Source organism: Hyla sarda, chromosome 7, assembly GCF_029499605.1.
Source record: "Hyla sarda isolate aHylSar1 chromosome 7, aHylSar1.hap1, whole genome shotgun sequence".
Taxonomy (NCBI): Eukaryota; Metazoa; Chordata; class Amphibia; order Anura; family Hylidae; genus Hyla; species Hyla sarda.
The window spans coordinates 85,765,247-85,788,827 of NC_079195.1; the positions used below are offsets into that span (position 1 = coordinate 85,765,247).

The following is a 23,581-nucleotide window of genomic DNA, read 5'->3' on the forward strand; positions in this document are numbered from 1 at the left end:
CTGGGAACCTGAGGACAACATCCTAGATAAAAGTCTGCTCCTCAGGTTCTCAGGCCCTAAAAAGAGGGGGAGACCCAAGGGGGGGGGGTACTGTTACGCCGAGCGCTCCGGGTCCCCGCTCCTCCCCGGAGCGCTCGCTACACTCTCTCCGCTGCAGCGCTCCGGTCAGATCCACTGACCCGGGGCGCTGCGATTCTGCTTCCAGCCGGGATGCGATTCGCGATGCGGGTAGCGCCCGCTCGCGATGCGCACCCCGGCTCCCGTACCTGACTCGCTCTCCCTCGGTCCTGTACCTGACTCGCTCTCCCTCGGTCCTGTCCCGGCGCGCGCGGCCCCGCTCCCTAGGGCGCGCGCGCGCCGGGTCTTTGCGATTTAAAGGGCCACTGCGCCGCTGATTGGCGCAGTGATTCCAATTAGTGTCTTCACCTGTGCACTTCCCTATATCACCTCACTTCCCCTGCACTTCCCTGCCGGATCTTGTTGCCATTGTGCCAGTGAAAGCGTTCCTTGTATGTTCCTAGCCTGTGTTCCAGACCTCCTGCCGTTGCCCCTGACTACGATCCTTGCTGCCTGCCCCGACCTTCTGCTACGTCCGACCTTGCTTCTGTCTACTCCCTTGTACCGCGCCTATCTTCAGCAGCCAGAGAGGTTGAGCCGTTGCTAGTGGATACGACCTGGTCACTACCGCCGCAGCAAGACCATCCCGCTTTGCGGCGGGCTCTGGTGAAAACCAGTAGTGACTTAGAACCGATCCACTAGCACGGTCCACGCCAATCCCTCTCTGGCACAGAGGATCCACTACCCGCCAGCCGGCATCGTGACAGTATTTTTAGCCAAAACCAGAAGCGTAACCAAAAACAGAAAACTACAATGAAAAGATTTGCACCTTTCCTTGTGTTTTGGACTCTCTTCTGGTTTTGACAAAAAACTCTTATGAAAATAGTATGTGTGAACCCAACCTTAAAATTGGCCCATTAACTATGCCGCGCCTTATCAAGTATGACTTTTCTGCTCCACACTTTCTACATCTTTTACATCAGCCCCCCGGGTGTCCTGTACTAACACCTACATCTCTTTAAAACCCTTAGTAACATATAAAACACCTACTTTGTATATACCTACACACTCTTAAAGCAGACCTGTGAGCAGGAAAACAGGGGTGTAAAAAAAAAAAAAAAAAAAACAAAGCATGGCTAGATAGGTTAGTCATCAAGATTACAGGCAATTTTTATTAGTTTTTTACCTTCATACTCATTTCCAGGGCCCAGATATAAGCCTTTTTGTTTATATGCAATGTGCCTAAAAAGCCCAAGGGGTGTTCCCCAGCAAAGTAGGAGCCTAGGGTAGGTCAGACTATGTCCACATTTTCTTGTGGCTATCAGTCAAACAGGTTTTGATGGCTGAAAAAAAAGGTAAATAGGCAGTTAAATAGAGGACATGGGTTGGGCTCTTACTATCTGGGGGTTTCTGAGGCTTATTTTTATAATAAAAGAAAGGTTTATAACCAGACGCTGAAAAGGGTCAGCCTAGAATCCTGATGACTAGTCCTATCTAACCATGTGCCTATAGGTACTCTGACCCTGGATATTGCATACATCAGATCAAGATGCACGTTACTTTATATTTAATGTACTGTATTGTTGCCTGGAAAAAGCTTTCATTCATCAACATTTTATTCTTGTTTGAAATTTTTTTAACATATCAAATCACAAATTTTATGTTATACACATAATGTCCTTTATAAAAGTCTGTACATTGCTGACAAGATGTTCCATTACCAGTAAACTATACAGATATTTGTGTATAACATGTACAGAGAAGTCAGTGATCCAACTGCTTATTCATTTATAGTTTTTACATTTGCTGCATCTGATTTTTTTTATTTTACTTTTTTTTTTCCTTGTTCAAAATAAATTTCTTTATACTAGTCCTAAAATCAGGTAAGAAGGCATGTGATCCATCGTTTCAGACTGTTGCTTTAACTTTTGCTCACTGTCATTCATATCATGTCATTATTGTGCTGTGTAGTAGCAATTCTTTTCTTTATTTCTATGTTTGGAAAGTTGTGGTTTTTATGTCCTTTACAATTTCTCCATTGCTTTAGGAAAGTTTTTTTTTTATACATCATGCATTGGTTTAAAGCAGCTTTTCCTGTTTATTAACATTTTAACTTTTTGGAAAACCAATACTAATGTAAAGATTTGGGTAGAGGCCATTTTATATGTAATCTTTTGAGGGTTGGTTCTGTATCTGATTTATTGCAGTTTGCCATATTATTAAGGACCAGTGATATAGTAATACTTGCAAGGTTTAGACTGGTGTAACAAAACAATATTTTGAGCTTCTCCAACATACCCACATTTAAGTAGGACTTTATTCCCACACAGCATTTTGGGGAAGTCAGGGCAGGGAATGGGTCAGGGCAGGGAGGAGGCCAGCAGCTGTTACTTGGCCTGCCTCTCTGACTGGTTGGATTCAAAAATAGCCATGATATAACAAACTCTACAGTAAGTAAAGGTAATGCCACAAGTTCTCGCATATGCACCTCTGTATCTTTATTCCCCAAAACTTTGGGCATTAAAATTATCGTAAGAAATAGCAGTGGTTGAAAGGAGGTTATAACATTGTTTTCTTGGACCTTGATTAATAGAACATTTTTACCACATTTGAAGATTACACCCAAAGGGGCTTTTTGAAGTTTTCCTTTTTTAAAGTGTATCTGTCGTCAACAAAAGCTTTTTATACCATGTAGATAATACCATTACATGTATATTTGTAATATACATTGGTTAAAAAATGTGTATATTTTTGTCCCTGCAGCTATTTTCTGTGTGTCTCTATGAGGAGTCCAAATACAGGAAGTGAGAGTGGACAAGCAGGGCTCTGTGCAGTAAGAAAAAGCAGGACAGTGTACACTGAGACTCTGTAACATGCTCCTGGCTCATACATCAGGATGATTGACAAGCCAGGAGCCTGCACAGATCCCTGCTTGTCCTACCCTCACTTCCTGTTTTTGGACTCATCATAGAGACACACAGACAATAGCTGCAGGGACAGAGTTTTATCACCCAAAAATATACACATTGTTTAATCATTGTATAGTACAAATCTACATATAATTGTATTATCTACATTATATAACAAGTTTTTGTTGACGACAGGTACACTTTAAGTATTACTGGTACCCAATGGTCTGATAAACTGCACCCATCTATATAGACAGTGGCCAGAAATGACTGCCTTTACCAGTAGAAGCAGAAAGCAAAGCAGAAAGCGTCAAACCCCAAGTGGTTGCTTTGTGTTGCGGCTTCTGTTTTTAAAGGCATTATTTCTTCCACCATAAAATGGCCAAACCCATAAATATCATGCATAGTCTAAGAAAATAAATAAGAAAAATGGTTATTAATACATGAAATGCTGCTCATATAAAACATAGTCTTCTAATGTGTGCCTCAAAGAGTGTATGTGTAAGGAATATTAATATTGGAGACTAATGTGTGCAATAACCTACATCTGTCCATGAGACTTCTAAATCAGAATTGTGGCGGTGCCCAAGTTCACTTCTTCACAACCTAGTCAAGGGCCCCAATGTATTTAAAATTTAACAAGAAAGACATTTTTTTAATTTTATTTAATATTGTATCCATGACATATTTTTTCCCTAATGGCATGATCAGGGTTAAATCAGGGTAAATATACCCGTTTTATATATAATGAGCAGGGATGCAATGCTTATGTCAACAAGGCATGTTTTGTAATCAGATCAGCCCCATGGTATAGAGCCACAAGATGTCCACGTGCCTCCTTATGATTCTATGGGGTGCCATTTTTGGAGATATTCCTCTGTAAAAATGGCATGCAATAGATTTTAAACAGTACCTGATGCATAAAAACCTCCTATATGTCTATGTATGAAAAGGAAAATAGCTTCCCTATTTTGTCCCCATACTATGCAGAGCCACGATATGATTATCTGAGGAAACAATATTTTTGTCTCCTATAAATCCAACCCTGGTTTTTGCTTTAGAAACATAGGCTAGCCATATAGACATTAAAGGGGTATTCCAGGAAAAAAACTTTTTTCTTTTTTATATCAACTGGCTCCAGAAAGTTAAACAAATTAGTAAATTACTTCTATTATAAAATCTTAATCCTTTTAATAATTATCAGCTGCTGAAGAGTTGTTGTTTTCTGTCTGGCAACAGTGCTCTCTGCTGACATCTCTGCTTGTCTTGGGAACTGCGCAGAGTATAAGAGGTTTGCTATGGGGATTTGCTTCTAAACTGGGCGGTTCCCGAGACACGTGTCATCAGAGAGCACTAAGACAGAAAGAAAAAACTCAACTTCAGCAGCTCATAAGTACTGAAAGGATTTTTTAATAGAAGTAATTTACAAATCTGTTTAACTTTCTGGAGCCAGTTGATATATAAAAAAAATGTTTTTCCTGGATAACCCCTTTAACATGGATCAGTAGTTTAATGCAGGTTTTTATGTAAAAAAAAAAAAAAAATAACAGGACTGGATACCATTGAGAGAGGACTGAAAGATTAAGATTTTTTTATGCTTTTCCTTTCTGTTTCTTCTGTTAAAAAAAGTATTTTAAAAAGACCTGCAAACAAGGTATTCCGCCAGAAAACATCTTATTCCCTATCCAAAAGATAAAGGATAAGATGTCTGATCAGGGGGGTCCCACTGCTGGGGACCACCGCGATCTCTGGGCCGGCAGCGGCGGTGTCCAAAACATGGAAGCTTCTTCACTTCTCCTCCATTCATGTCTATGGGAGGGGGCATGACGGCTACTACGTAGCCGTCATGCCTCCTCACATAGACATGAATGAAAGGGACGTGGCGGCTTTAGTTCGCTCTGTGCACTGGATGACTGGGCTGCCGCAGCAGAGATCGCGGGACCAGCTTCGGGACCCTCGTGATAAGACATCTTATCCCCTATCCTTTGAATACGGGATAAGATGTTTTCCGGCAAGGGAGCCCTTTAACTAAAGCATACTTGCGTGGAAAGAGAGGTCTAGATGCCTTCCAGTAATAGGTTTACTATATTCCTTGTTGGATACCACTACCATAGAGCTAGTGTAGGTTTTAAGATTTATAGGATCACATTTACTAGTTTTTTTAAGTAAGTCTAAGTAAAAGAAACAGTTGGAGTGATCTGCACCAGATATTTACCCCAAGCATTTTAATACGTTTTGAGCAGGTAGAATTGAACAGAAAAACATGTCTGCTGTATTGTCGTCTGTCATATTTCAGGCCATTTACTTAATAATACATATAAATATATATATATATATATATATATATATATATAAGAACCAGATACAGGCGCAGCACTCCAACAAAATAAGTGATTTAATATCTCATGTCAGCATATATATTATATATATATATAATAAATGTGACCTTATCAATGCTGGTCACTTACCACAGTAGGCAAGCAACATGAAAATTCATAAAATGTTATTGCGGAAACGTTTTAATGGTTCCGTTTATGGCAAAACTTGGCATAAACTGCACAGTTAATGTGAGCCAGTGACCTTTTATGGTGTTTTTGCAACCCATTGAAAGGTCCTGTTTAGTTTTTTGACCAAATCTACCATTACAAAGGACGCAAAAAGACACATAAAATATGCAGGGTCAATTTTTTTGTCCCGTATACTGAACAATATCCAGAAGTCATTGACCTAGAAGTCAATAGCAACAGTATGCTACAGGATAGGCATCATGTTTTAAAAATACATTTTTCTGACTTTACAAAAAAAACAAAAATCAAACAAACCACTTTTTAACTGGATGCAAAAACACATGAACGTTTGGAAATCCTGAAGTTATTTTTCCACCAACCCATTTAACCCACTGTTCTGATGATGCAATTAACTGTGAAGTGCATGCCATATTGAGTATAATGGAGTGAAGTGAGTGAGTTACTTAATGTTTAGTTTTATGTTTTTGCTTTGTCTATTAGCAGTAGGGTTTGGCTTGTAGTCTGCCTATCATGTATCTTCCAGGGTTTCATTCTCATATGACACATAAACTTGACTGTAAAGTTGACAGTGTCCACAATGAGCTGCTCAGCCATGTTTGCTGAACTATAAATAGTTTATGATTATAAACATTTTTCTTTCCAATACATTTTTTTCCCCAAATGCCATATTATCCAAATCATTTGTGACGAATACAGTTTTTATCTCATTCGTACAATTTTCTAAATTCATTGCTGCTCTGATCATTTTTTATCATATTTTGTTTTGCCCTGGAAGCTGCATTCATTGTTTCCTTTTTTTTCCATCCATCTCATTGTCATCTACGTGTACTGTGGTAAATTGTAAATGCAACAACAGCCTCCGCTCCTTCAGTTCGGATAGGTCCTACACACTGAACAGGAGTTCTTTTGCCCGGGACAGTATGATGATTGAAGAACTACTTGCACCTTCAAAGGATCAGGTATGTTCATGTTTCCTGCTGAAAACATATAAATGATGTTTAATTGCAATAATGACCATTGTCAGTAGAATAATGCTTTCTTATGCCAGATATTAAAGATCTGCAATAACGGGTTTGCCTCTATATATGTTTTGCAAATATTCAGTTATGGAATAGTGATTAAAGTGGGGGTCCACCATGAGAAACACTTGTAGAGAGTAGAGTAGGGAGTGGCTTATTGTCCAAGGACTCTTCTATTAAAAAGTGATTGTACAAAGCAGACATAGAGCAGGCACAACCAAAAATAGAAACTTGCACCCATAATCGGTGAACTAGAGGTACAGATTATTGCACTATATTATCATCCATTTTGGGCTCTGTAAAACTTGAACATCTTGGCTTCCATGAGGTTACTCCGCCTCTAGACTTCTTATCCCCTATCCAAAAGATAAGGCATAAGATGTCTGATCTCGGGGGGGTCCGGCCACTGGGCCCCCCCCCCCTTGCCATTTCCAAGCCAGCACCGCAGTGCTCTGAACACGGCTGTGGCCTGAACCCATCCCACCCCCGCGATCAGACATCTTATCCCCTATCCTTTGGAAAAAGGATGCCTAGGGTTATAGGGTTGGAGTACTGTGGCTTGATCCTCCAGATCCCAGCATCCCCTGCTGCCCAACATTCTGCCCATGATCACGCCCCTTTCCCATTCATTACCAGAATATTTTATTGTGATTTATAAAAAAAAAATGTAAACAACCACCCGGTCAACAGCTTAATAAACATCTCTGAGTTCGAAGGTCACCGATGCTACTATGTTACTAGAAGAAATTGATGATTACATTGTCATCTCAAACACATAAACATTGGGATTCAGAAATGAGCAGATGTTAATACTGATGACCTTCTGTATACTGTCTTCAAATTCTTAGTTCATTTGTTGTAGGGCAAATGTCCAAATTGTATACATGTGAACGTCCAGTAGAACATATGTTCTTCTAGCCCACAATGCACATGAGTTTATATCCTTGTTTATTTGCATTGTATACTGTCCTGATGACCTTTTATTCATCCGCCATTAGCCACACATGCTTCTTATTTCATAAACAACCCTCAGCTGTTCTCTCAGGCATCGGGCCAAGGAGGCTGGATGAAAATTGTGATAAGTATATCACAAGTAGAAGGAACACATACAGACCTAGAGGTTGGTCAGAATGACACATTATTCAAGAATTTGTGGGCCTACATACAACTTTTTCATATATAAAACTTGAACCTCCTTTACAATATCTCTACTTTCTGTGATCATATTCCAATAAACCAAATTAATAAGAGAATACAAATTTATAATCTCTATTGGATTATATATATTCCATGGACAGGTGCCTTATATACAACCATCCTAAAGATGTCCTTAAAGGGGTACTCCGGCCCTAATACATCTTATCCCCTAGCCAAAGAATAGGGGCTAAGATGTATCCTGCCGCTGGGACCCCCACAATATGTCATTCCGCACCCACCTTTGTGAGTTCTCCGCATACTCCCTCCCATAGACTTGCATTCAGGGGGCAGGGTGTGACGTCACACGGGGACGGAGATGTGACATCACACCCCGCCCCCATGGTCTTCACACTTCACACTCGGTGCCTCCAGCACTACAGAGCGCTCACAAAGGTGGGTGCGGAATGAGAGATTGCAGGGGTCCCCAGCGGTGGGACCCCCGCGATCATACATCTTATCCCCTATCCTTTGGATAGGGGATAAGATGTATTAGGGTCAGAGTACCCCTTTTAAGGTGTCATTGCCATTCAAAAAACTTTTGACATGTCATAGACAGTCAAAAGATTTCATCAGTCATGGTCTAAGTGCTGAAACCCTTGCCGGGCCCTGGAACAGGCAGAGAGCAATACTTCTCTCCCATCTCTATCCTTAATAAAGGAGACGCGTTCTATAAAAAGTCTATGGAACCTGTCTCCTGCAGTGGGGGTCTCAGCACCCAGACCCCAGATATTGAAAACTTTTGATATGTCTGTATAAAATGTATTTTCAAACATGGCTTAAAGGCATTCTGCAAATATAGTGCATGGTCTGCTGTTCAGGGTCTACATCTATTAAATCCCCCCTACACATGATAAAAATGTCAGCTGAACCTACCCTGTACCCTGCTTATTCATTAGCTTTTTTCTAAGTATTTTTCTTTATTTTTTTTTTAAAGCCATTTGCTTAATGTGGAAAGTTTAAACCCCGGTCCTGTAAGAGGTTATCAGACCTCAGGACATGGAACAGCTGCACTGCTCTAAAGAGATATCTCTTTGCATGTATACAAGTAACATACTAATTACAATTAAGTCAACTTTTTAATCCCGCTCATTTTCGGAAGCCATCTGTTTCACTTTAGGTCACTGACAATTCTGTGAGAAGCGACTGTCAGGTGTTTAAATAATACATTTATTAATGAACAGGGAAGCATTTGGCAGGAATATGTCTATCAGTGCACCTGGACTAATAGGCAATTGTGAGCCACTCACATAGGATTATCTGTATTATATAAGTCAACATATTCAGAACAATACATTTTCCAGTGTTAGATAGGGCCAACAAAGGTTGAAACATCACTCCATCTGCTTTGCTTTACATGCAATACAAATAATGAGGAACACACACACACAAAAAAAGAAAAGCTTTAGTACCTACATATTACATTAAACATACAGAAATTTATAAAAATGACCACTGTTTTGCATAATACCTCAAGCATAAAAGCCCATAACATTGGTATAAAGATTTAATACAATATGTTTATCCAATATATAATATATTATTGTACAAACTTGCTTCAAAAAGTAGTTCCCTAAATTCCTTGCGTTCTAAAATTGTAGTCACAGGTACAAGGATATGTTAAAGAGACTTTTCCCTTAACACTTCACAGAAGAAAACATTTTTTTTTTTTGCATGTGGTACCATGATGACATTCCACACATTAAACAGCTTTCTTTATTTAAAATATATATATATATATATATATATATATATATATATATATATATATATATCTCAAGAATTCGTAGAACTTAACGAATAATTTCTGGACTATAAAACATTCTAAGATGTCATGCTTTACTGATAACCCTGAATGGTTACCGTATTTTTCGCCCTATAGGACGCACCGCCATATAAGATGCACCCAATTTTAAAGGTGCAAAATCTAGAAAAAAAAGATTCTGCACCCAACAGTGATCTTCAACCTCCGGACCTCCAGATGTTGCAAAACTACAACTCCCAGCATGCCCGGACAGCCAACGGCTGTCCGGGCATGCTGGGAGTTGTAGTTTTGCAACATCTGGAGGTCTGCAGGTTGAAGACCACTGGATAGGAGGTAATACTCACGTGTCCCCGCCGCTCCGGACCCGTCAACGCTGCCCTGGGTGTCGCTCCATCGCTGTCGCCGCGTCCCCGGGGTGTCCCCGACGCTCTGGATGTCTTCTTCCCCGGGATCCACGCTCTCCGTCACCATCATCACGTCACCGTCATCACATCGCTACGCACACCGCTCCTTTTGGATGACGGGATGGCGTGCGCGACGACATGATGATGCGAAGGATAGCGACGCCATGTAGGGGATCCCGGCACAGAGCAGACACCGAGGAGGCAGGTAAGGTCCCTCCCGGTGTCCTGTAAGCTGTTCGGGATGCCGCAATTTCACAGAAGCGGTCCTGAACAGCCCGACTTTCGCTTCAGACGCTGCGGTCAGCTTTGATCTGAAGGGTTAATACAGGGCATCACCGCGATCGGTGATGTCCTGTATTAGCCGCGGGTCCCGGCCGTTGATGGCCGCAGGGACCGACCCGATAGGTTTGTATTCGCCGTATAAGACGCACCAACTTTTCCCCCCCAGTTTTGGGGAAGAAAAAAGTGCGTCTTATACGGCGAAAAATACGGTACTTGGAGTGCAGCCAGTTTTAGAGCATAACAGCTGAAGTGACCCTACTGATAATCTCTGGTCTGTAATATAAAAGCACCTTAAAGATGACTTGTTTAAAATCCCCAAAGATTAGATTGTCATTAAATAGTATAAAGTGTCCTGATCACACATAGTTTTACAGTTTCTTGATACGCTGTTCTGTTCCTGAGATAGGGTATATAGAATCAGTCAGATGAGTGTGAACTTAATTTTAGTAATGGGCCTGACTATCAGGTGATGGGTGGGATTTTACAGTCAGGGAGTGTAAATGTTATACTTTGAGGGGCGTGTTTACCTAATTACCCCCCCCCCCCCTCACCACCACCAACTGTATAATCCCGCCCATCACCTGATATTCACGTAAAATTAAATTCATGCCCATTTCACTGACTCCCTGAATTGGCCACAAGCCCTCTTGGCGAGGGAGTTTAACTGATTTGAAAACTTTAGAAACATTTTTTTTTTATTATTCTCTCTTTAAAGGGGTACTCCGGTGAAAAACTTTTTTTTTTTTTTTTCTTTTTTTAATCAACTGGTGCCAGAAAGTTAAACAGGTTTGTAAATTACTTCTATTAAAAAAATCTTAATCCTTCCTGTACTTATTAGCTGCTGAATACTACAGTGCTCTCTGCTGACATCTCTGTCCATTTTATGAACTGTCCAGAACAGCATATGTTTGCTATAGGGATTTCCTTTTACCCTGGACAGTTCCTAAAAATGGACAGAGATGTCAGCAGAGGACACTGTGCTCGTGATTCAGCAGACAGCTCTGTGTTTCAAACGGAAAAGAATTTCCACTGTAGTATTCAGCAGCTAATAAGTACAGGAAGAATTAAGATTTCTTAATAGAAGTAATTTACAAATCTGTTTAACTTGCTGGCACCAGTTGATTTAAAAAAAATAAATAAATAAATAAAAAAAAAAAAAGTTTTTCACCGGAGTACCCTTTTAAATTCCCAGGTAAGCAGTAGTAAGGGAATAGCATCTATCTTAGTGTTTTGGAGCTTACAGTCCCCAGTTGTTATTTCCTTACTGTATTTAGCCAGTACTACAATAAACCCCTTCTCTGCTCTACCTATCTGTGTTTCAGCACCTTTCATTTACAAGAGAATTCGACTCCGACTCGTTGAGGCACTATAGCTGGGCTGCAGACACTTTGGACAACGTCAATCTTGTCTCAAGCCCTGTGCATTCTGGGTAAGTTAAAACTACATTTTTATATATGTATATAAAATTACCAAATGGTTATTAGATTTTGTGGAACATAGATATTTTGGGACGTAAGACATCCACATAGCAGTAGATATGATCTAATAGTATAAGGCAGTGACTTTGTGCTCTTGCTGAGGTTACCTATTGAGCATTGTCAAATCCGAGGAGTTCTTTTTGTAAGTCTGGGTTGCAGCAGGAGTAGGGATCACCGGTCTTTATAAATAGTGAGCTATGTACAGTGATTCCCTCAACTTACAATGGCCGCAGCATACAATAGTTTCAACATACAATGGTCTTTGAAACCAGTTGAAACCAGACTCAACATACAATGTACAGACAGTCCAGATCTGTGAAACGTGTCAATGGCCAGAAGAACTGACCAATCTGAATGGGCATTTTACTGGTAAAACCCCTGTATTACTGAAGTGTATGCACTGACTGATGTCTGGTAGCGCCCCCTACAGTACAGGGAGGTATTACATGTTCTGTACACTTTACCTGTACCAGAGTTACCTGCTCCTTTGGACACCAGGTGAGGGTGGTTCCATGTTACTTTTTTAGGACATTGCCTGAAAAAGAAGATCCTGTCCTCTACATAGACCAGTGTTTCCCAAGCAGGGTGCCCCCAGCTGTTGCAAAACTACAACTCCCATCATGCCCGGACAGCCTTTGGAAACACTGACATAGACAGTGATTTACATCTCCCAACAGATCTTTCTTACTTTTATATGTAAGGATTTGCTTTATCTATATTAGTAATCTACTTATTTTTCTTTAATTTTCACTTTTTCCTATTTTTGGATGACATTTTGGTGCCTTTAGAACCAATTACCAGGTTTCCATAGAGTTCTGGTCTTAACATACAATGGTTTCAACAAACAATGGTCGAGCTGGAACCAATTAATATTGTAACTTGAGAGACCGCTGTATTCTGTATTTTCATGTAGGACACTATAAAAATCCTATATTGATATGTATAGATATTTCTCACATACATAGCAGTTTTTGAAATATTGATATAAGAACTACTCCCTTTCTTTGTGGGGAGTAAGGATACGGGGAATTTCAGACTCTCCTCCACCCTGTGAATCTGTCTAACTCATACGGCTGTTTTATTATTATTACTTCTTATTTGGAATTCAGGCATTTTGCTGCTGTTAATAGCTGTCTCCAGTCTACTAAAGACTCATTGGCACTATGGTCCCTGTAGCTTGGCATGAGTATTACTAGAACAGACCCAGGGTCTTTTCGTTTTTAGCCTACCATCTGTTGTGCACACACACAAACTTGTCTACATTTCTACATACACATCCTTTCTGGTTTGTCAGTTATTCTCCCTATAATAGAAATATCACAGCCCTGCAATATCAGTGATATATACCTATGAGAGCAGTGCATGTGATTCCTATGCACTCATTGCATACAAATGTATACAGCTTCCATGCAGTCTAAATCCATATAGAGTTAGCTCCCCCTAGTGGTGTTTGCATGCAGCCAGAATTTATGTATCAAACAAAAATATATTCTAAAATGAACAAGCAGGGAATTTTGGACCTAAATCCAGAAAAGTAAACATGAATGTGTATAGCAATGTAGTATAAAGATGCATTGGGCTTATTCTGTGTTTAGCTATTTCTGACATAGGCAATTGCTCTAGCTGGTGAAGTTGTACTTTCATCTCTTCTAAAAGCTATATATACGTAACTCTTTTTATTTTCTGCTATTTCTTTTTCCCTTTTGCTGTACTATAGAAGCATATCTGGGGAGATAATAGGTACTATGTAGCATATCCTCAGTGGTGCTGCCATTATTGGAAAGACATCAGACTAGGTGCTAGCTGTACTGGGAAAAGCTTTTAGCTATGTGTGGTATAGAAAGAATACAGTGTACTCATGCTGACCCACATGTGTCCCTCCTTTGCTATCCAGTTTTTTTACGCTGATCAGCTTGTTGCTTGCTTTTAACTGTTTAAATGATTATTTCCCCGTTTTGCTTTCCTGTATTATTTTACAGCTATTACTCTACACTTCCACTGTATGATGCAAGGTGATGATGCTGATCTGTGTGTGCCTGTGTCTATTTATGTTAAAATTACTAACTCGGTTTCAGTGCTGGATTTAGATTACCAACTACAGACCTGGCTACTGTTTTTTTTGTTTGTTTGTTTTTTCCAGTTTTTCTTTTTACTTGTAATCATCCTGGACACTAAGATTGAGAATGTATTGAATGCATTTATTTAAATGGGTACTCCATCCCTAATGCATCATATCCACTATCCCTGTGGGGACCCCCACAATCTGTCATTCCGCACCCACCTTTGTGAGCTTTCCGCAGCTCTGGAGGCTCCGAGTGTGAAACGTGATAACCACGGGGCCGGAGTATCGTGTTGTCACGACTCCGCCCCCATGTGACATCATGTCCCCCTAAATGCAAGTCTATGGGAGGGGGCGTGATGGCCATCACGCCCCCTCCCACAGACTTGCGTTGAGAGGGTGGGGCATGGCGTTACACCGGGGCACAACGGTGGGTGCGGAATGACAGATTGCGGGGGTCCCCAGCGGCGGGACCCCCACGATCATACATCTTATCCCCTGTCCTTTGGATAGGGGATAAGATGTTTTAGGGCCGGAGTACCCCTTTAATGTGGATTATGGATTAGCATGCTGCTATAGAATTACAGCTTGCCAGATTGATGTGCTAGATAGGTGAAGCACCATAAAATTCACTGTTAACATGTTCTGGTACATTTTCTGTGTCCCTTTCATCTTCTGTGATGCTGTAGAATATGACACAAAATGCAAGTCCTATTATAAATACAAAATCAAATCGGGCATCAATAATCAAATATATGTAAAAATGTTCTGCAGTATGTTCGGTAATGTGTGTATTCAAAATACATTACATTTCATGCCATAGATTATAACATATCTTCTGTATATAGATAGAGACAGCCATAAAGTAAAATGAGAAAAGTTTTGGATACTTGCTAATGTGACATGCAAACTTTATTTTCCTTTCTGTGGAACAAATTGTATTAAGACCCGGATTTATACAAAGCTTTATTGGCTGTGTCAAACAAACTAAGAATAGGCAGCAATACAAAAAAGTACAAATGACGTGACATATAGTTGACATGACATATAGTTGGGCTGGCAAACATTTTCAATTGCTAAACTTGGCAATGTTCGGTGGCCACATAGAGAATGTTTTGCGTTCTGGCCACACACACATGGTGTGAATAATTCCTTGCAGGGACAATTGTGTCCCTGTTCTCAGGATCATTGAGGGTACCAGTGTTTGGACCCCACCAATTTCCTTGCTATACATCTTAAGATTGAAATACAGTGGGGCAAAAAAGTATTTAGCCAGCCACCAATTGTGCTAGTTCTCACACCTAAAAACATGAGAGAAGCCTGTAATTTCCATCATAGGTATACCTCAACTATGAGAGACCTAATGAGAAAAAGAAAACCACAAAATCACATTGTCTGATTTTTAAAGAATTTATTTGCAAATTATGGTGGAAAATAAGTATTTGGTCAATAACCAAAGTTCATCTCAATACTTTGTTATGTACCCTTTGTTGGCAATGACAGAGGTTAAACATTTTCTGTAAGTCATCACAAGGTTTTCACACACTGTTGCTGGTATTTTGGCCCATTCCTCCATGCAGATCTCCTCTAGAGCAGTGATGTTTTGGTGCTGTTGCTGGGCAACACAGACTTTCAACTCCCTCCAAAGGTTTTCTATGGTGTTGAGATCTGGAGACTGGCTAGGCCACTCCAGGACCTTGAAATGCTTCTAACAAAGCCACTCCTTCATTGCCCGGGGAGTGTGTTTGGGATCATTGTCATGCTGAAAGACCCAGCCAACTTTCATCTTCAATGCCCTTGCTGATGGAAGGAGGTTTTCACTCAAAATCTCACGATACGTGGCCCCATTCATTCTTTCCTTTACACGGATCAGTCATTTTGGTCCCTTAGCAGAAAAACAGCCCCAAAGCATGATGTTTCCACCCCCATACTTCACAGTAGGTATGGTGTTCTTTGGATGCAACTCAGCATTCTTTCTCCTCCAAACATGACGAGTTGAGTTTTTACCAAAAAGTTGTACTTTGGTTTCATCTGACCACATGACATCTCCTAATCCTCTTCTGGATCACCCAAATGCTCTCTAGAAAACTCAAATGCTCTTTAGAGAGCCAGAAATCTTGGTTGTTTGCAGATGATCAAATACGTTCTACCATAATTTGCAAATAAATTCTTTAAAAATCAGACAATTGGATTTTATGGATATTTTTTTTCTCATTCTGTCTCTCATAGTTGAGGTATAACTCAACTGATGAAAAAGCTGAAAATTGATGATGAAAACTACAGGCCTCTCTCATCTTTTTAAGTGGGAGAACTTGCACAATTGGTGGCTGACTAAATCCTTTTTTGCCCCACTGTAACCCTTTAAAGGGGTTGGTTGCCTCATGAACAACCCATATCTACATGCATTATTAGGGCATATTGGCAACACTGACCACTCCTTACCCCTCTGGTACAGAGCAGAGAGTCCTGGCGCAACAAGAACCTCACACGTGCAAACTGAAAGCTTTAAACTGTGTGAATAATCATTTACATGCCTCCACGCACTATTTACTAGCAAGTGTTTATCCTTGTCCACTGTTATTAAAGTTCTTGTTGCAGCTTGGTTAATGTACCCTGCTGTAGGAAAATTTTGTATAAGATAGCAGCCATTAGATGGATTCCCTGCTCTGTCTATGACGTCTATAAGTTGTTATAAGGCATGTGGACAGAAGTACTTTCTTCATCAATTAAACATTCTGAATAGAAATGTTACATTTTCTAAAACAGATGTTAAGACAATCATTGTGCTTACAGAATACTGTATACCTTGACTTTATGGGGTGTGTTTAAGACCTGAACACAAAGCCTACAGAGAAGTCTTTTCTTGCTTAATTTAGCAGTCACAATGAAGCAGAGTTGTCTGAGTCATTCACTGGCAGGTCTGAAACACTCAGGATTCACATTACACAATACTTGGAAAAACCTGAGGATATCCCATAACCTGTAAAGGCATTCTGTCCCTACATAAACCGGTTTATATCAAAGGAGCTTTCTGTGCCTCATACAGACATCACTTGTCTGTGCTCACGGTAGCCAACTGGTGCCAGAAGATCTGTGTCTTGTTTAATTGTATCAGGAGGAAAGACCTGCTGTAGTAACCAATGATGGGCAAAGTAAGGATATGTTCAGGCTGAAAGCCTTGCCAAGTTTCACTCAATAGGATAACAGCTGAAACTTACTGTGTACTCGATTCCCAAGGCTTCTTATGCTGCTCTTATTCTGAAGGCGTACCTACAGAAAAGAGAAATAGATTTAAAGGGAATCTGTCAGCTTCATACCAGGTACAGAGTGGCAGATCTCAGTAGATAGATTCTATGGGGATCAATTTACCCATACCTTTAGTTTTGATGATCATTGTTTGAAAAGTCATAAAAGTGCCTTTTTTTGTTAGCAGCTAAAGATTCAAGCTTGTGGTGCTGAGCTGCAGCAGTGCCTCCTCCCTCCCCCACCCTGCCCTGCATGATAGATTCCTGCCCTGTATGTCAGTCAAAACAAGGTGGGAGGGGAAGGGAGGAGGCGTATATTCATAAGCTCAACAACACAATTTACTCTTCAGCTGCTAACAGAAATGGCACTTTTATAACTTTACAAACAGTGATCAGCAAAACTAGAGGTATAGTTATATGACAGGATCTGCAGCTCTGTACCTGTTATGGAGTTGACAGATTCCCTTAAAAAATGTTTATATAATGGATTCAAGAATGTCTGATATAGTACATTCAGACCTTGGTCGGTCAAAACTTTTGCCATGTCTCATTGACCATTTAAAGTTAAAAAATATGGCACAAACACTTAAATAATTTTTACAAAAATGAATAGTACAAACACTTATAGGCTTATATAATATATCTTATTAGAGAAATGCATATTTCTCCACTTAAAACACTTATTTTCAATCCCCCATCCTAATAACTTAATAATAATCATGTTAACAGATTAGCTCATCAGGTTTTATGCTGCCCATAGAATTTTATAGAAAGGGTAAGAGAAGAGGATGTAGCAGCAGTGTGAGGCAAAGTTAGAGACACACAGACCCGGCTAAATACCTTAGTAAGTGTTATATGTTACTCTAGAGCTTGATTCACTGCTTATACTGTTCAATACATCCAACGTGCTGAAGCGAACTATAGAGATATGGCAGAGCAGGATCTCTTTGTGTGTATGTAGTATTGGTGGAACCTCATAGAGGTTAGGCTTCATCCACTAGCTCAGGGACAACTAAAAATTAGGAAAGAATCTTGAGAACAGAAAAACTGGTAAAAAAAAAGTTATATTGGCCAGAAATAGTGCTATTCCTCATGTACACACATGACTGCTTGTCCTGAAAAGTTAGCTGAAACATCAGGTATGCCTTAAAGTGAATGTTCACTCTTTAACACTATGTTGTTTTACTATCTGTACTGATTAATTTCATAATACATCCTTATACTGGTCAGAGCTCCAATAGCCATTAAAGGGGTACTCCACTGGAAAACATTTTTGTTTAAATCAACGGGTGCCAGAAAGTTAAAAACAGATTTGTAAATTACTTCTATTAAAAAAATCTTAATCTTTCCAGTAATTACCAGCTGCTGTTATGATCCAATGGAAGTTCTTTTCTTTTTGAATTTCCTTTCTGCCTGGCCACAGTGCTCTCTGCTGACACCTCTGTCCATTTTAGGAATTGTTCAGAGTAGGAGCAAATCCCCATGGAAAAACCTCTCCTGCTCCGGTCAGTTCTAAAATGGACAGAGGTGTTAACAGAGAGCACTGTGGTCAGACTGAAAGGAAATTCAAAAAGAAAAGAAATTCCTATGGATTATAACAGCAGCTGATAAGTATTGGAATGATTAAGATTTTTTAATCGAAGTAATTTACAAATCTGTTTAACTTAATCTGGCACTAGTTGATTTAAAAAAAAATATATGTTTTCCAGGGGAGTACCCCTTTAAATTAAATGTGAAAAATTCTGGATGTCTGAATCCACCACTAAGGGGAGTTTACTACTACTATATCTACTATACTATATTACTACTATATCATTCAGTTTATGAAAAATATGCATGTAGCTCCCAAGCTCCCTCTAGTGGTGGCTAAAGACTGCATCAGTTTTAACATTTAATTCTGTGTCTATGTAGACAATTTAAAGCTCTATATAAAAATAGAGCCCTGACTCTGCTACAAATACCTAAAGAAACTAATCAGAACTGAATTTTGTGCTTGAAATATTGCATTTGCATGATGGACATTTCCAAATGGATTATATTTGCACACTTGATCATTACTGGAGTGTTTACACTATTATTAGAACTAATAAGAGAATTTGCATGAAAAGCTGAATTGTATATTTGTCCATTATTTGTTCCAATCACAATATTCCTTACATTTGAGGTTCTGTTTCTAACAGTTTCCTGGTTAGCTTCATGGTGGACGCTCGTGGTGGCTCAATGAGAGGAAGCCGACATAATGGCATGAGAATCATTATCCCACCAAGAAAGTGCACAGCCCCAACCCGTATTACCTGCCGTCTTGTCAAGAGGCACAAACTAGCAACACCTCCACCAATGGTAGAAGGAGAAGGATTGGCAAGTCGATTGGTTGAAATGGGCCCATCAGGGGCTCAGTTTTTGGGGTGAGTTACTTTAATATACATTTTATTTTATTTTTCTATACTATTGTTATTTATATCTTAAAATAAGCTTCCATATCATGATATCAGATAAAGTAACCTGTACACGCTTCTTTTATAGTCACATCCATACAGTATGACTAACATTAAATCCTAGCAGCAGTTTTTAGCCAATATATAATGTGGGAACAAAGGAATAAAACATTCTTGGGCTTTACTGGTTTCATGGAGACCAGAAGCAGCTCTATTGGGGGGGGGGTACAGAAAATGTATCTTTATCCCTTTGTATTATGGCTGTATTGTATTTACATAGTGTATTGCATTTTCTATCTGTAACTCTTTTTTCAAGAATACCATTACACCTTTCACTATGCAATAGATCCGTTTCAAAGACTATTGTGACAGGAGTGCACTCTCTTGCAAACATTGCTTTGACAAGTGACCTGCTTTTTGGAAATGCAGCCTCTCTACCCACCAAAAGCCAATAACAATTTTGGTTTTGCATAAGTGAAAATTTAGGAGACAGCTCACATGATAAATATTTCTATGTTCCTAATTCGAGATTTCTATTTTTCCGTATATTATGGACTATATTATCTTTGAGCATTAGATTACAAATGCATATTACACAGCATACATGAAACAGTAAAGAACCATATAGGAGGACAGTTAACATATATATCTACCCCACATTTCAAGCAGGTGCGATTTAGGAAAAAGAAAAGCAGCAACAAGGAAATCAAATTTCCTGCAGATTCTCTCTTTAAACCAATAACAGAATACATTGTGCTGCTGTAGGGTTAGACTGTAGAGGATATAAATAAAAACATGGAGAAAGGGGAGGCACTGACTCAGTTCCATTTCCGAACACATAGTACACTTAACATTTAAATGGTCACTAACCTTTAAACAAACTTTGCATAAACTAAATGAATATTAGAAACATTGGAACATATCTTAAAGGGGTACTCCGGCACTAAGACATCTTATCCCCTATCCAAAGGATGTCACGCCCCCTCCCATAGGCTTGCATTGAGGGGCAGAGCGTGATGTCACACGGGGGCGGGGCCATGACATCACAATGCTCCGGCCCTGTGATCGCCAGTAATCAGACCCGGAGCGAACATGCTCCGGGGACTGATTGTAACAGGGTGCTGCATGCAAGATGGCGGGACCCCCGCAATCAGGCATCTTGTCCCCTATCCTTTGGATAGGGGATAAAATGTCTTAACGCCGGAGTACCCCTTTAAGTGCTCACTCCCTCTCATCATTCACTTCACAAAACTGCTGAAAGTCCATCTGGAGATGGATCAGCATACTAAAGAATGCTGCCCCTATAAGTCTATAAAAAGAGCAGGGATTAGGGGAATTGGCTGTAGAGCAAGATAGAGGCAGACAGACCCTTAGATAGTTATAACACCTTGTAGTAAGTGTTATATCCAATCCCAGTGTCGGATTTACAGCTTACCCTGCTCAGTACTGCTCTTTAATGTCCTCCATACTTCCGAGAATGTACAGCAATGATAAAGGGCCCTCTCCTTCAGTCTGTAGTGTACAGGAGATATCAGATCACCTAGTCTCCATCCACAAGCTCAGGGACAACTGACAATTAGAGATGAAGCCTGCAGGGGGTCAAATTGGTGAAAAATACCATATACCAGTGATATAATGGCCAGACATAACAGCTTATTCCGAAACGTTTGTTGCAAGGTTAGTGACCAAGAAGCTTAACCCATGGAGCCACTTATACTACCAGACAGCTTCAAACTGTGGTACATTGGGCCCACCAGAGGCTATTATTCTGTAGACCTACCATACAGCTATACAGAATATTTGCATATACCCTTTATCATCTATGTACACTCTTCTGTTATCATTATCTTACTTAAAGGGATTATCTGGAAAGGGAAGATCTTTTACTATGTGGTCCAGGCTGGAGGGAAAATAATAAAGAGGTATACTTATCCTTCCCTATGCCTACCACTGCCAATTTCACAAACTTCCGTTCCCTGTTGCGATCCTATTATTACTAGTTCCAGTGATGTGCCATACAAGACCTGCCCACTCAGCCCAGTGATTGGCAATTCCTTCTTGCACAGCACATAGCCAGAACTAGTAAGAATAGGACTGCATTGAGGATAGGACTGCATTGCATGTAAAACTGCCAGTGGTGGGGGATTGACACAGGTAAGAATACTCCCTTAAAGGGTTTGTCCAGGATTTGAAAAACAGACCTATTTTCTTTCAAAGACTGCTCCCAGTCTGTCTCCACTTTGGGTGTGGTATTCCAACTTGGCTCCATTCATTTCAATGGAACTGAGCTGCAGAACCACACCCAACCTGGAGAAAGACAGTCTTTTAAAGAAATTATCTCTGTTTTTCGATTCCTGGATAATCCCTTTAAGGGTGTGTTTCCATGTACAGTATCCTGTGCATATTTCATGCTGCAAATTTTTAGCTGCAGTTTTTTTGCTGCACATATAAATGTAAACTAAATGACTGAACATGGCTTCCAAACAGCAGCTTCAAATCTTCAATATGAAATATGCTCAGGATACTGTATGTACAAATACAACCTTATTATTTTCCCTGCAGCCCAGGCCTTCTTGGGCAACCTTATAGGCCCCATTGTCATGTTGCAGCTTGATCCCACATAAGGATGTACTGGTGGGCCAGTTTGGGTCTGTTATAAGTTAGCCCATAGGTTACCTAACCTGCAGATGCAAATAATTTAGTGCTTACAGAGAAAGAAGTTAAAAAATATACATAATCGTCAACAATAAATTGCAGACATTCAATGAGATGGCTTGGAGAAAAAAAAAAAAAATATATATATATATTTTTTTTTATTTTTATTAAAGGAAATACTAAAAGGGGTTGTCTAGCAAAAGAAACAACCTTTGTATAAATAAAGCAACATACTAATAATGTTATTAACCATAGTGCACAGATCTCTCCATATCAGCTGAGATATTTGGCTTGTAGCTGTGAGATTACGTCACACTTTCTAAATGCCCAGCTCCTTTTCTGCTCCCTCTTCCCCTGTTTTCTAAGGACCAGACCATTTATGTGAAGAGGGGGAGCTTATATAACTCCTCATTAGATTTTAAGGCTGCAGGAAGCCTTTCTCAGATAAGAAGTGAGCCTGTTCTAACTGAAACTTCTGTGGCTGAAATCTAATGAGCATTAATATGAATACTACCTTCACATTACTGATCTCTTCCTGACCAGACAGGAATGGAGGGGGGAGCAGGGAAGGAGGCACTAAATGTGACCTGATATCACAGCTACAAGGGAGAGAGCACAGCTGATATGGATAAATCTGTGCACCATGGCTTATAACATTATATTAGTAAGTTGCTTTGTTTTTTGTAATTCCATACACAGGTTGTTTCTTTTGCTGGACATCCCCTTTAAATGCATATAAAGCATGGCTGCCATTTGTTGCAAGTATGCTCCAACATTATAAAGTGGACAGATGGCCTATGTCAGGTCAGAGCAGTCATATGAAGATTTTTTTCTCTAAGACAGTACTTAAACCAAATTTTCATACATATGTGCAATATTTTTATTGGTTAGGTTGTAACCTCCTGGTTTAGGTAATTACATTTTCTGACATACAGAACACTTTTTTTTAGATTGTTTAGATAAGTGCATGTTTTTAAATTAACATTTTGTATGATATCATTATGCATTGTGCTGTATTTACTTCCTTAATGGATTTGGCCCCTTACCTCTTTGTTCAGCATGAAAGGCTCATGGTCCTCCTCAGTCCTCTCCAATAACCCTGCTGCCTCACTTTGCTCTATGCTGCTCTACAGTGCTCTATTTGCTATTGTGAGATAGATCAATAGGTAGTCAAATAGACCTGTCATTCTTTTATTGACTCTACTAATAATAAACAACTATTGAATCGTCATTCAATGATTTCTACAAAATGTGGGGAAAAAAATCCACAAAAAATGCAACAATAGCAATGTGCTATTGCATGAGCATAGGTAATAAACAGACCTGTCATGTGCCATTCAGATTTACTGCAGGCTGTAAAATAAGTCTCTTTTATTTTGACTGAACTGAAGCATAGTCTGTTACATTGACATCTAGTGGTCAATGTGAAAACTGCAATCTTTCATAATATATTTTAATGTGCTAGACAAATATGAAAGCGGAATTCCTGGGAAAAACATTTTATCCCCTATCCAAAGGATAGGGGATAAGGTGGCTGATCACGGGGGCCCC

The 23,581-nt window shown here is 39.8% G+C and overlaps 1 protein-coding gene and 1 long non-coding RNA gene across 5 annotated transcripts in view; one reads left to right on the forward strand and one right to left on the reverse strand.

The window, feature by feature from the left end:
* Positions 1-23,581, forward strand: part of ANK3 (ankyrin 3) — a 332,095-nt gene that overhangs the window by 246,928 nt on the left and 61,586 nt on the right. For all 4 annotated transcript variants that reach the window (XM_056529886.1, XM_056529883.1, XM_056529885.1 and 1 more), the window contains 3 exons: positions 6,351-6,453; positions 11,481-11,587; positions 19,121-19,345. In XM_056529886.1, coding sequence (XP_056385861.1) covers positions 6,351-6,453; positions 11,481-11,587; positions 19,121-19,345 — 435 coding nt within the window. The remainder of the gene's footprint in view (positions 1-6,350; positions 6,454-11,480; positions 11,588-19,120; positions 19,346-23,581) is intronic.
* LOC130282051 (uncharacterized) overlaps positions 6,356-23,581 on the reverse strand; it is a 61,632-nt gene continuing 44,406 nt past the window's right edge. The window contains exons 2-4 of the long non-coding RNA XR_008846227.1: positions 16,914-16,965; positions 14,329-14,406; positions 6,356-6,471 (exon numbers count right to left, since the gene is read on the reverse strand). This is a non-coding gene — a long non-coding RNA (uncharacterized LOC130282051). The remainder of the gene's footprint in view (positions 6,472-14,328; positions 14,407-16,913; positions 16,966-23,581) is intronic.